Raw genomic sequence first — 13,598 nt, forward strand, 5'->3', positions numbered from 1 at the left:
ACTTCTGTCCTCCCTTTTTTGTCCCTGTCTTGGGTCTCTGTTTTATTCACTTTTTACCCTCCTGGCTGATAACTCTGCTTCTCCCCAGACATGACTCACTAATGGTGGGATTTCAGGCACGGTGGTGGATGGGCCAGGTCCGGGCAGGACGTTTGCAGGAAGTGGAAGCCAGGGAGGTCAGCTGGAGCAGTGGCTTTGAATCCATTCCTTGCTGACCAGCGTCATCTTCTTCACCCTGCAGCCTCTGTGTCTAAACCTTTCTATTTGCTGTATTGTCTCTGTTTTGGTGACATCTGCCCTGTCCTCTATCTGCCACTTCTTGGCAACATGGTCATCTCACATCCCATGTGCTCCTTGGGTGCAGGTACCCCCATGTAACCACTTTTGGGACCAAGGGCAGCTGTCAGCTGTTCTGTATAGATCCAAGAATAGAACTATCTCTTCTTGGTTGGATTCAGGGGGTGGGAGGACACTATGAGGACGGGGTATAACTTCACCACACTCAGAGGAGAGAGGGTACCACTCAACAAGATGTGAGTTGAAAGCCCTTAGAACTGTGTGTTCCTCACATGGAAGCCAGAGGGGTGGTGGCATCTGGTTTCAGTGATGTCTTGGACCAGCCCTCCTTCGAAGCGGGGTGGGGGGCACGGCCGCAAGTTGGAAGCTGGTCTCCATTTTAGCCCACACGGGAACACCAACCACCAGGAAAACCAAGCGAATCCAACCCAGTGTTTATTGTTGCACAAGCCTGTTTGCAGTCCCAAGGGGATCTTCTGGCTGGGGCGTGAGTAGGAAGCCGTGTGGCCACAGGGGTGCAGGGCGGACACAGGACACGACAGCCACCAGGCTCTTGGCCAGAGGATACATGGGCTGGGGGATTCCAGGGAGGGTGGGGGGGGAATGGGGTTTGCGGGTTGGTGGTAATAACAATATCAGTGGTGATACAAATAAGCAAGAGGATCCAGCTTGTTACAATATATAAAAGGCAGCAGTTAAGAGTCTGTGCTTTCACTTTCCCATCAGCAAGATCTGAGTTCAAATGCTGTCTGTGTGACAAGATGAGGTACCTGCTCTCTGTGAGGCTCACTGTGAAATAGGGACAGTAGTGCCCGCCTTGCTGGGTTGCTCTGAGGATTAAGGGGCCCAAGAGTGTACATCTCTGAGCCCGGTCCTAATAGTTGGCACATTGGTAGGCAGCCAGGGGCAGCTCCCACAGCCCATAAGGATTGGTAGGGCTGGTGGCAAGCTCCTGGGATTGTTCCAGCCATCCCGGGATGACTCCACTTTAGCGGGGACTATGAAGATAGCTGCCCTCCCCGAACTAAAACCCCTCGTTTACAACCGCATCTGCCGGAGGCAGAAAAACTCATTCACCTTGAAGAGCTGGCAGCTATGAGGAGGCACTGAGGGAGGGGACCGCGTCTTTGGAGAGATGCCAGAATGGTGACGCTTAACCCAAAGGAAACTGACAGCAACGGTGGAACTTCAGGCACTGTCGAGGTGGCGGTGGCAGGTGACCTTTTGGGGCAAGACCTTTGTCCCCTCAGATCACACCACGTTCCCACATGCATTGTCAGGGGATAGGCGGTGGCCCTCCTCGGGTGGGTAGCGAGATCTACCAGGCCGTGGAATCAGGTGAGAGTATGCAGATTTCTTGCCCTTAATGGGCGGAGGGGGCCTTTGGGGGCGGAGTCTGAAAACTGAGCTCCACCCCTCATCTTCTAGGTAGGAGCTCCCAGCTCTCCCCCATCGTCTCCCCAGGCAGGCGCAAGGGCAGCGTTCTCCAGGGGCTTCCGGACAGTGAGCTGGGGGTGCCCGGGCAGCCTCCGAGCTCAGGGCTGGGGCTGACCTCGCCTGGCAGGCCTTTGCCCCCCGCTGCCGCGCGGGGTGGGGGGCGGTGCGGACGGGAGGGGCCGCCCACCCGCCTGGGCACCTGGCGGTCAGACCACGGAGACTTCGGCCTGGAAGCTGGAGGAGCGGCGCGCGCCGGGGCTGACGCGCGTCAGCATGGAGACCTGAGTGCTGCACGTGGCCCCGCTGCTGCCTGCTGACGGGTGCTGGTATTTGGGCTTCCAACCCAAGACGCCCTGCAGATGCCAGCGCCGCCACTTCCGCCGCAGCTCTGCCTGCACCTGGGAGAAGGGAGGGTGGTCAGGCGCGCCCCTGTGAAGCCTCCTGCCTTGCAGATTGGGCTGCACTCTGTCTAGGGTGCGTGAGCCAGACAGTCATAGCCTCTTGGGGAATCTAACTTGAAAGGCCAGATGCTACCTTGGGCAGTGCAGAGATGGGACCTCCTAGGGGCCAGGTCAAATCAAGGGATTGGAGTGGGGGGAGGTAGGAGCCAGAGAGGATCAGAGAATTCAGTCCAGGGAGGGAGAGGTATGCGGCCCGATCTCCTGATCCCTGCCCTCCAGCTCACCTTGAGCTCATCCCAATAGACTTCTGTGCTTTGTAACCAGGGCTCCACAGTGACTCAGGCTTCACTTCACCCATCCCCACTCACTCTGCACACAGCCACCTAACACAGCACTTCTAAAACTCTGATGTGCACATGAATCCCCTGAGGTTTTCTTAAAAGCAGATTCAGAGTCAGCAGGCCTGGGGTGGGCCCAGAAATCAGCATTTTAAACAAGGTCCTAGGTGCCATCACTGATTTACGAGTCTGAGGACCACAGCCGGAGTAGCAAGGTTTGACTCTTCTTTGCTCTGCACATATCCCGTCAGGGGTTTTGGACCTTGGGGCTACCAGAGTTCTGTTCCTTGACCCCCCCCAAGGTCTGAGAGGGGCTTACCTCGCCATTGAGGAAGCAGTAGAGGATAGCCACCACAAAACCCTGGGGAGGAAGGGAGCGGGAGAGGTGAGGTAGACAGACCCTGGGAGCCCCAAACCCTGCCCCACCCCTGTGTTCCCCTGGTGAAACAAAGGGCCAAACATACAGTTGCTGCTTAATAAATACTTATTGCAATGAAAAGACTGGAATCTAGCGGCAAGAGGCCAAGGCCCCAGGCGAATTTCCTCCCTTAAAGCCCAGAGAAGAACGCAGCCTTAAGTCCACAGTTCATACCTGGAAAGACCCCACGACGAGCTCAAAGACCATTTTCACTTCAGCCTTAAAGTTGTCGGGGAAGAAGGCAAACATGATGTAGTGCACTCCAAACAGGGGGATCAGCAGAAGGGTGGACTTGGCCAGCCTCCTGGGGGCAGGGGAGGGGCAGGCAGTGGGTATGGGTGTCCACACATGTACGCACATGGGGCAGAGAAGACAGGGACAACGACCAGGATGTGTGAGGATAGACTGTTGGTTCCCATCAGTCCTATGTCCACAACTGTTTCTGTTCCATATCTGCAGTGCCTATGACCTCATGCCCCCTGGGCCTCCTCCCTTGGACTTCCAGCTCCAGTGAAGGAGGGACAAAGGGAAGAGGTGGCTTTACCAGAACCCAAGGACAGGGCTACCTGGAAAGGGTTGGGATCCTATGGTAGAGGCCTTACTAAGTAAGTGCTAAAATCAACATGGGAGGAGTCCCTTGAATGAGATGGAAACGTGTTGAGAAGGGCTTCTTGAATGAGCTCGAGCCACAAAGAGGTATAGTCAATGCCAGAGACCATGCCAGAGTCAACGCTGGAGCCATGAAAGAAAGTCTGTAGCTTCCCTCCCCTTTGTCCTATCTAATACCCTTCCAGAGCCTCCCACTGGTCAAATTTAACTAGAAGTAAGTGGATAAAGAATCCTAGCAAATGTAGCTTGCAAGGAGAGAGAAACCCCTCTATTTTCGCTTTCTGGAGGAGGGAGTATAAAGGAGGGCCAGGGCTCCATCCCAAGGATTACATGTAATAGTGGTATTTCAGGCTCTATGGCCGCTAATGGGGATAGTTTCTTGAGCAACAGGAGATCCTGGTTTCCCTTCCCCTGGTCTCAGTTTCTCCAATCTGTACAATGGGGCAAGTAATAGAAGCGGGGCCCACTGTAAACTTGGAAGCGCTTCGGGTGCTATGAAATACGGTGCATTTATGTACATGAGATATATATATGAGAGACCAATACTCTACTGGAAATGAGGGCGTTTGGGAAGGAAGTTTTTGTAATTGGGTTGCTGACCACAGATGCCCGAGGCCACTTGGGAGGATAATGGGTGCTCAAGTTTGTGCCTGGTCACCAAGGATGACTCAGGGTCAACTAGTAAAGCCCTGTCTTTGGCTTCTCTGCTGTATCTACTTCCCCAGGAGTTGCCACCTTTTCTGGGATTACACCCTTTTCCGCCCCACCCCCGCTCCCCACACCAATACACGCACCCTCAGAATTCTCTGGAGGACCAGCTCCTCCTTCACCGGCCATGTGTGCTCAGCAGGGTCCACAGTCACTCTAAATGACTTGCCCCTTTCCCATGGAGCAGAGCTCATCCTGTTTCAGGCCTCCCAGCCACTTGACCTCATAGCTGGTCCAGGCAGTGTGAACCCACAGTTCCCTGGCTGGGAGAGGTCTGAGGGGTGAGTGTGTCTCTGCCTCTGTGTCTCCTGCCTTGGCAGTCAGTCCAGGGAGGCCTAGCCCTGGGCCTGAGGACCCACAGCAAACTGGGGGCAGAGGAGCTGGCCTTGCCCCTCCACTCCTTCCTGGACCTGGTCCCCAGCCACGCCAGTGTCCCGAGCACTGCCCACCGCTCCTTGACTGCAAACCTATCCCACGCGCCTGAGGCTGACAGATGGAGGCTTTCTTTAAATTGGAGGCTTGTGGGGAGGTGGAGAGTGGGAGCTGACAGTCCCTCCGCGGGGAGCTCCATCTCCTACTCCCCCCACCCCTTCTGCCTGCCGACAGCTGTTCAGTTTCCACCTCACCCACATGGACCTGGTGATGACCGGTTCTCTCTGCCTCAGATTCAAGCCCTTTTGAGCAGTTGTATGTTGGGGAAAACAAGGCCCCACAGGGAAAGTAGAGGAGGAGGGGGCACAGGCCTGATGTGCTACCCCCCTGGGAGACTGCAGACCCCTGCAGGGCCTTCCTTTCTCAAACTGGAAGGGAAGCTCCACCTCCACACCCCGAGGGAGGAAGTGCTGTCACACCAGGAACGGGAGTCTTAGTCTCATCAGAGAGAATCACAGGATTCCAGAATAGAATCCTAAATCCAGCAGCTCGTGACATTCTAGCCAGGAATCTTAGAACCACAGCACAGATTCCCCAGAGAGAAGCCAGGCCCAGGAGAACATTCTGGATCACAGGACTGGAAGGCCCCTGTAGGACACCCCAGGTTTGCCTTGTCTGTGCAGTGCTGATAATCGATCTCTGTTCCCATCTGTGGGCACACAGACCGACTCACCCTCCCACAGCCGCCCCATTCATGTTTCTGCAGTTCTGTCTTCCAGCCTTGTTGCTCTCATGAAAGCCTGCCTGTTCTCCAGGCCCCCCAAGCACAGGAAGAGCCCTCACACCTTTCCAAGCAAGGATATGACCCCTGTCCCACAGACACCGTGCCCTCCCTCTGCCAAGACGATGTGCTCCCAAACCCTAGAGGAGGAGGGAGTATGTGTCAGTTTCCTCATCTGTGAAATGGGGACAATCTGGAGGAGACTGTACAGACGAAATGAGATGATGCTTGGAAACCCCGTCGCACACACCTGGCACGTAACCTGTGGATGCTGTTACTACTCTCAGGGAGGACTGAGTCCCGAATATGGCCATTTCCTTGGTAGACTGGGGGCTCCCCCGGGGCATGCATCTACTGTGCCCCTTTTCTGTGCCAGGCCCATGGCAGGGACTGGGCACACGGTGTGAACAGGACACAGGTTATCCACTGTGTTCTTGAGCTCCCTAGCTTGACGGCAGATACACAGCGGGGCCGATCACCTGCTAGGTAAGTCATGCAGGAGAAGCAGACCTGGGACTCGTGGGCCTGGTGAGGGTGGGACTGGGCAGGGGACACTCGTGCACTGAGCCAGGCCATGGGGGCAGAGGTGGGCAAGAGCAAGGTGGGTTTTTGATGATTCTGGAGGGGGGCTTCCAGGGGACGTGGGATGATTTGTGGACTGGGGCTGGGGATACCGGGAGAGCCGGGGCCCTGGGCCCATACTCACGAGTACGGGCTGCTGTCACTCTTCCCGACATCTGGGGCCCGCAGTTTGTGAACCAGGATTCTGATGATGCGAATAAAGAGGATGAAGTTCACCTGGTGGGTGGGGGCCAAGGTCGGGTGGTCAGAGAGGGGAGGCAGGGTGTCCAGCCCCCTGGGCTGATGGCCTGTCTTCTTCCCCAGGGCCCAGCTATCCATCCATCTTACCTCTCCCCTACCTCTTCCCGCTTTGGGAAAGTCATCCAGGAACTCTCCCTCACATCCCTAAGGGCTGGGCCTCCCAATCTGCTTTCTCTACTCTAGAGGAAAAACTGGTGGGGAAAGGGCTGGGGACAGTCCTGCATTAGGCATTGGGAAGCCTAGGGTTCAGTTCTGACCTAGACATGAATTTCCTGTGGGACCTTGGTCAGTTGTCTACCCACTCCGGGCCTCAGTCTCCCCATCCCTAAGTGGTGGGAGGAGGCCTTACCAAGATGGAGGCGAGGATGGGGGCCTTTATGATCCACCACAGTGAGGAGATGATGGTATCCCAGCATCTGGGCAGGGTATGGTGGGGGAGAATGAGAGAGATTGTCCTCGGCCAGAGAGAGTCAGCAGTCCTCCTGTTGTCCCCGGCTCTGCCCCCAAACCCTTTAGAGACCACTGGTCCAGAGTCTGTTACTCCCTGGTCCCCCTCATCCCACCCGGGGGGTCTGCCCCGAGTGACAGCAGCCAGGAGGACGGGGTGGGGTGACAGCTCACCCGTAATCCTCAAAATGGATTCTGATGATGGTCCACACCATGGTGAATGTGCTGGGCACCCCTGTCAGGGCCAAAGGAGAGAGAAAGAGGAGAGAGTGTGGCAGGAAGAGGGGGAGATCAAGGAGGAAGAGCCAGGGAGAGAAAAGGGTGCGTTTCCAACGTGGCCACGTATGGTGGCATATATAGGTAGCTCAGTGCGCAAAGATGCCTCGTTGAGGGGGTGAAGCTCTATGTCTGAGGGACTGTGTCTGCCTAAAGGGGACTCGTTTTCTCATTTTGGCAGAGGCACTGTATAGATTAGCAGCGGCCCTGTGTGTTTCAAGGACTGGAGGGGAAATGGAAGGATGCTCAGAGAACCTGTCTGTTCCACGGGTCAGCTCGAGGTGCAGCCGCAGCCAGAAGGCACGTGCCCAGGGGTTAGACGACGGGAGGACTTTGATCAACCCAAGGCCAGGTGCCTTGCAGGCAGGATCTGCAGCCCAGCAAGACCTAAGGCAGCAGGCTGGGTTGGTACCCACCCCCTAATGAGCTCCCCAGGCTTTGCCCCCTCGTTCCCAGCCTGGCAGCCCTCCCTGGTACCATACCCCAGCCGATGAATATGTACCCCCAGAAGTACTTCCTCTCGGAGAAGAAGGAGACGGCGAGCAGGGTGTGCAGGTAGAGGCCCTCCACCAGCAGCCAGAAGAAGTTGGCCATGACACAGTACTGGAATAACACCACGGCAGCCTTACAGCCCACCTGCAGGGGGAGGAGAAGAGGGGGGCCCAGTGGAGCTAGCAGGGGTCCCTGCCTGCCCGCATCTCTGTCTGGGGTGACAAACAGGATTGCAGTACAGCCGACTTACTCTCTTAGTTATTTTTGTATTATTCCCTTAGAAATATACTCAGTGGTTTTCCCATTATCCCTAATTTTACATCATCTGATGCTTTGGAATAAGTTTGCAAGTTTAATTATCCACCCATCAATTTATCATCTATTCATCTTCCTATCTATCCACCCACCTACCCATCCAACCATCCACCTACCCACCTATCTATTTATCCATTTACTTACCCACCCACCCACCAGACATCCACTGCCAACTCACCCATCTATCCATCTACCATCCATGCATCCACCCATTAACTATCTATCTGCATCCATCATCTTCCACCTATCAGTCCATGCACAGACTCACCTGTCTATCTCTCCATTCATCTACTATCCACGTACTAGACATCCACTACCAACCCACACACCTAGACATCTATCCATCCATTCATTTATCCACTTGTCCATCAATCTGCTCATCCATCCAACCACCAATATACCCCCACCCATGATCTATCCAATTTTTCTTACTTTATCCATCTATCCTTCCACTTAGTCATCCACACACTATTTACTCAGTCATCCAGCTACCAACCCATCCACTTACCATCTCCGCTACTCATTTATCTTATTCCTATTACGACTGAAGGTAGCTGGAAGAGGTATTCTTGCTTGCATTAGCAAGAATCCCTTGAAAGTGTAGGGATATGGGCTGTGGACTGTGGAGTGGGGTTTAGATGGAATTGTTGGGGGAAAGATGGGGACGGAGAAGAGGGAAGAGGAGGGTGAAGTAGAAGTTAGGAAAAAGAGGAGAGTGGAGGGATGATCCTTCCTCCTGGGGGCCAGAGGAGCTAGAGGAAGAAGGGGTTCCCCAGGCAGGTGAGGACAATGGAGGAGTTAGGGAGACCCCTGGGCAGGGAAATCAGGGGCTCTGGGCGGCCCAGCTCACATGATTAGCAGGTCTTCTGGGCCATCTGTCCTCTCCCAGAAACTATCTGCCGTTTCAGATTGAGCCCAGATACCTGTAAGCCAGAGCTTAAAGCCACCCTCCTCCAGGAAGCCCCTCTGCTTTCATTCCTCCTTGTACCCAGAACACAGGTTCCCACCCTTTCCTCCTGTGCCCTCGGCTTTGAGGCACCCTCAGAGAGCAGCCTACCCGCCTCTCCCAATGGTTGGAAAGTTGTTCCTCAGGTCTTACTTCAGTCCCTCCTGTTACAGGCAGTCTGTTCCCCCCACCTTCCCTCATCTGCTTTACGGCAAGAATAACTCAGCTCTTTAACAGGACTATTGTCTGTGCTTCTCCTTGCCTTAGAAAAGCTTCACAGAGCTGCTAATGAATCGGGAAGCTCATTTCCACAATTATCCTCAACAAGTGCGCTGGAGGCTTCAGGCTCCTCCCCAGGCTCCGGGGCTCACACAGGTCTGAGCCCTACTCCCAGGCTGGATCATCTGAGGCGCTCTGGGAATGGCCAGGGTGGCTCCCCTCCCCCTTGTCGAGATGCCTGAGATACCACCATCACTCTCTGGAGAAAGTCACTTTTTTTTTTTTTTTGGCCCCACCTCGCGGCTTGTGGGATCTCAGTTCCCAGGTCAGGGATCAAACCTGGGGCCTTGGCAGTGAGAACGTGGATTCCTAACCACTGGACAGCCAGGGAACTCCCTGGGGAGATTCACTTTCAATTTCACTCTCTGGGGAGAAGGTACTTCTGACCCCTGAAATAATGCACTGTCTCTGAGGTCACTCATGAGGCAAAAAGTCACTGACCACAGGGGACGGATGGGAGCCAGGGCTGGTCTTGAGCTCTCTGTCTCAGCTCAGGGGGCACTCAGGGAGGAGGCCCTGAGCACAGAATCACTTGGAGATGGACCCCTTAGTGATGGGCGATGAATTCCTTAAATGCTCTCTTAAGCTCCCTTGCCTAGGAAGGTCCAGAGTGACTGAGGGCAGGGGAAGAATAGAAGAAGAGGAGGGCTGTGTGGGTTTGGACTGACTCCAGAAGGCAACGGGGGGAGTAGGAAGGGGGGCACGGTGAGCAGAGCCATGGGTATGCAGATGGCAGAGAGGAGGGATGGAAGGAAGCTTGAATGTCCTTGCACGATGGGGAAACTGAGGAAGGGATCTCCCTAAGGTCACATAGGAAGTTAGCAGCGGAGGCGGGAAGGGGGCTGTGGGCTCTGGCACGAAGTGTACCACTTTGCACCCAGGAGAGGTGTTTTTCATTGGCAGGAGTAGGTGTGTGAACTCCCAGATGGCCAAGCAGCATCTCCTGCTGCTGGGAGGGAAGCGGGATCCAAGGAGCTGGCAGGCAGGGTCGGAGGGGGGCCATCTTTGGAGTGAGAGAGAGAAAGAGAGAGGGAGAGAGAGAAAGGGAGAGAGAGAGAGAAAAGGGGAGACAGGAGGGAGGAGAGGGAGAAGAGGAGATTCAGGTGAGAGATGGCAGAGGTGGGCCAGGGAGGTGGGCCTGGGCAGGTCCTCACCGAGCCCTTGGAGCAGTGGTCCGACTCCCTGCTGTCGAAGAGGGCCAAGTCTTTGATGAAGACAGCGGTGGCCCTCAGGATGAAGGATATGAAGAGATGCATGTGGATGTAGTTCCGCGTGCAGTGGAGCTTCCTGTGGGAGGTGGCCAGATCTAGGAGGCCGAAGGGGCCTCAGACCCCCACCCCAACCAACAAGTCCAGTGCTCGGAGGAAGGGTAGGGCTTGTAGCCTCTGAATGCAGGCCCCACCCCGAAGGGGGGCCCTGTCCCCAGGTATCCTACCCATGTGTGCAGCCTGGCTTGCAGGTGCCTCATTCCAGGGCACAGGCCCCGCCCGCTGGTGCCCTATCCCCAGGTACAGGGCATCCTGTGAGGGATGAGGCCGACACAGGTGAACACTTCGAGCACCCTGCTGTCTCTAGGGGAGGCTGGCCTGGCGGGGGCGCTGGGGAAGGACTGTGTGATACCTGGGAGCCGACAGTGGAGGGGGCAGAGCATGCCTGGGTGAGGAGTGACCTGGCTGGTCTGCTTTGAGACCTGTTGCAGGAGCTGGTCCTTACCTGAACAGGCTCAGGATGGCAGTGGCGACCAGGAGGGTGGCGAGGGACAGGCTGTAGCCGACGGTGTAGCCAGTCTTCACAGAACTGTAGAACATTGTCTGCTGCTGCTAGAGGGAGGTGGGTGAGGATCTTGGGCGGGGGTGGGGGGACTCACCTAGGGGGTGTTGGCAGAGGCGGGGTGCCCTATACATCCTGCCTCCCATCCCTGCCTTGGCAGATGAGGAGGCTGAGGCCCAGGGCTCCCAGGAGTAGCTGAGTGGCCCCTTCCAGTTCCCAGAGCCCCTTTCTCCCTGGTTTCCACAGATGAGACAGGACTGCTTCCCAGGGTCGGGAGGGGGTTGAATGCCCTTTCTCCGCTCCTTCACAAGGGAAATGTCAGTGGGGGAAGGAGCGAAGACCTCACACGATCCATTGGTCCGTCCATTCATTCTTCAGTCACGTGTCCAACAGCCCTTCTGGGCCAGCTCTGGGCTTGACATCCTCAAGCACAAGACTGCTTGCCCTTCAGACCCCCCACATGAGGCCCTCTCACCAAGTGGTGAGGAATGGACAATGGTAAAGAAGACGCTAGGGGGAGGGTAATTTCCCATTTGGGACTCTCAGAGGCTGGATTTAGCGGGAGGAGGGACAAAGCTGGACACCAAGGGCTTCCTGCTGGCCCCTCCCCATGGACACACACGCAGAGCCATGGTCACTGGGCCACCCCTCCTTCCTCCCCACCCTCCACACCCTGCTGGAACAGAGGCCAGTGGTCAAGAAGGATCTTGCCCGAGGATCTGGTGGGCTTTTAAGGCCTCTGAGGAAATTGCTGCCCTCTTGGGAGGAGTGAAAGCCTTGTCTGTGAAGGGCTTTGGGGGTGGGACAGAGGTCATCACAGACAGACTACATTCACCCACCAAAGCAGCGAGGGGCTCCTAGCTCGGGACTTCAGTTATACACCAGCCTCCCCATCAATATCCTTCCCTGGCTCCTGGCCCCACATACTTACAGAGACCACCTATGCTCCACCTGCTCCAGGGCAGATCCCCATCCTGGGACTGAGGACAAGGGTCCTGTCCCTGTCCCTGCCCCTGACTGGCTCCTGGGTATCTGAGGCTGGTTCATTCCAGGGTCCGCACCTCAGTTTCTCTTCTGCATGTGACAGGTGGGATGGGCTCTGTCTGCCCTGCCAGGGCTGTATCAAGGCTCCCACGAGGGAGTGGAGTGGCCTGGCCTGGGGGTGCTGCTTCTGCTTTGATGCTGTGAGTCATCCTCCTGGAAGCCCCCTCCTGGATCCTGTCAGGGGAGCCAGGGGATGCGCCCCTGGGAATGTGGGCCTGGAGAGGGAGGAGGCTTGAGGAGGGCAGACCCTGGGAGTCCTGGCTCCGACATGGAAGGCAACTGTGTCCCTTGGTGGGAGAGAGTGGAAGGAACTAGCAGGCCCAGGTACTCTAGCGCGTGTGTGTGGGGTGCACTGAGGCCCACCTCGTCCAAACTTGATGCGTTGTCATCCAAGCCACAGGCAACGGGGTAGGGACCAGGCTCCAGGGGCGTCCAGCCCTCGTCAGTGCAGCTGCGGCTCACGTTGCGGCCTGGGTAGAGGGCAGGGGCAGAGAGGAGAGAGGTTGAGGCAGGGAGTGGGTAGGCTGGAGGAGTAGGCATGGGGCCTGGCTGTCTCTCTGCTCAGCCCTACTCTCACCACCCCCTGCGGCATCAGGCTCCAGCTGTTCTGACCTGGACACCCAGGGCATCACGGGGCAGCCTGGGGCAGGGAGAAGCACCTCCAGGGTGGCCGGGGGACCCACCAACACAGATGACAGCCAAAGCAGACATTCCTGCCCCTTGTCGTGTCGGAACCTGACCCCAGGCGCAATGTAAACTCTGGTCCTTGTCACGAGCAGCCTGGATCCTTGGCGTGGAACGATCCCTGGCCCTTGTCATGAGCTGAATGCTGAGCCCCGTCACAGGGCCACGGATGCTGGTGTGGCAGATGCTTCCTCTGTCTGTCCTGTAGGTACAGACAGCAGCCTTCTGGCTGCGGCAAGGGGCCCAGGCCTGCCCAGCCCTCCTGGGTCAGCCTGCCTGGGCCTACGGGTCTGGGTTTCCTCCCACGCCTGGGAGCTGGGGGTTCAGATGTGCTGCTGGAGAGGGACCAAAGGTGAGGCGGGAGGTGGGTGGGCGTCGGAGGACCTCTGATAAGGGCACAGGTGTGAAGTCCTCACACACGGAGAAGGGGCACCTGCCCAGGCCAAGGCAAGTATGAGAATAATTGAGCTGCACACCATTGCAGAATCTCGGGGCTGAACCACTAAGGCTGGGGTTCCGGGACAGTGGCGCTGTCCGCTGTCCCCGGAGGACCAGGGCTGCAGCTAAGGGGCAGGACCACTGAGCGGCCACGTGAGGTGAGGGGTGACCCCAAGGCTCCCCACTCGCCAGGGAGGGGAGAGGCTGAATAGAAAATGGGTGAGCCAGAGAAGAGCTCTCTGCCCCCGTCCCAGGACTCATTACAGAGGCACTGAGTCCAGGACACAGCCTTCCTGCCAGGCTTGTTGTGGGAGAGGAAAGGAGAAGGAGGAAGGGGGAGGGGAAGGAGGAAAAAGGAAAGGAGAGGGAGGGAGGGAGGATGAGGGGAGAGAGAACAGGTAGGAGGAGAAAGGGGTAAGAGGATGAGGAAGAAGGGGGAGGGGAGAGAAAAGTAGAGAAAGAGATAAGGCGAGGCGATGAAGAAGAGCTGAGAGAGAAGATGGGTCCTGACATCCTTGCCGTCCAGCTCCTTTCTCACCTGCACCACCACCATCAGCACCTCCATCAGCACCAGCATCACCATGACCATGACCATCACCATCACCACAATGCACGTTTTGAGAACCTTTCCCAGGTACACTGTACAGAGCGCTTCAGGCGTATTATCTTTTTGAAGCCCCTCAACCACCCAGTGGGAAAGTAATCCCATTTCACAGTTGAGAAG

The 13,598-nt window shown here is 56.6% G+C and overlaps 1 protein-coding gene across 2 annotated transcripts in view; it reads right to left on the minus strand.

Moving 5' to 3' along the window:
* Positions 1–717: 717 nt before the first annotated feature.
* The window catches only part of VIPR1 (vasoactive intestinal peptide receptor 1), a 32,946-nt gene continuing 20,065 nt past the window's right edge, over positions 718–13,598 (minus strand). Inside the window, exons 4-13 of one of the 2 annotated variants that reach the window (XM_024754557.1) lie at positions 12,116–12,222; positions 10,652–10,755; positions 10,093–10,225; positions 7,389–7,542; positions 6,805–6,865; positions 6,533–6,599; positions 6,068–6,159; positions 3,066–3,195; positions 2,793–2,834; positions 718–2,132 (exon numbers count right to left, since the gene is read on the minus strand). In XM_024754557.1, coding sequence (XP_024610325.1) covers positions 1,941–2,132; positions 2,793–2,834; positions 3,066–3,195; positions 6,068–6,159; positions 6,533–6,599; positions 6,805–6,865; positions 7,389–7,542; positions 10,093–10,225; positions 10,652–10,755; positions 12,116–12,222 — 1,082 coding nt within the window. In that variant the 3' untranslated portion in view covers positions 718–1,940. Of the gene's footprint in view, positions 2,133–2,792; positions 2,835–3,065; positions 3,196–6,067; positions 6,160–6,532; positions 6,600–6,804; positions 6,866–7,388; positions 7,543–10,092; positions 10,226–10,651; positions 10,756–12,115; positions 12,223–13,598 lie in introns of those variants that run through there. The other variant, XM_024754558.1, reaches the window with a different exon arrangement.

Source organism: Neophocaena asiaeorientalis, unplaced genomic scaffold (assembly GCF_003031525.2).
Source record: "Neophocaena asiaeorientalis asiaeorientalis breed wild unplaced genomic scaffold, Neophocaena_asiaeorientalis_V1.1 scaffold1148, whole genome shotgun sequence".
Taxonomy (NCBI): Eukaryota; Metazoa; Chordata; class Mammalia; order Artiodactyla; family Phocoenidae; genus Neophocaena; species Neophocaena asiaeorientalis.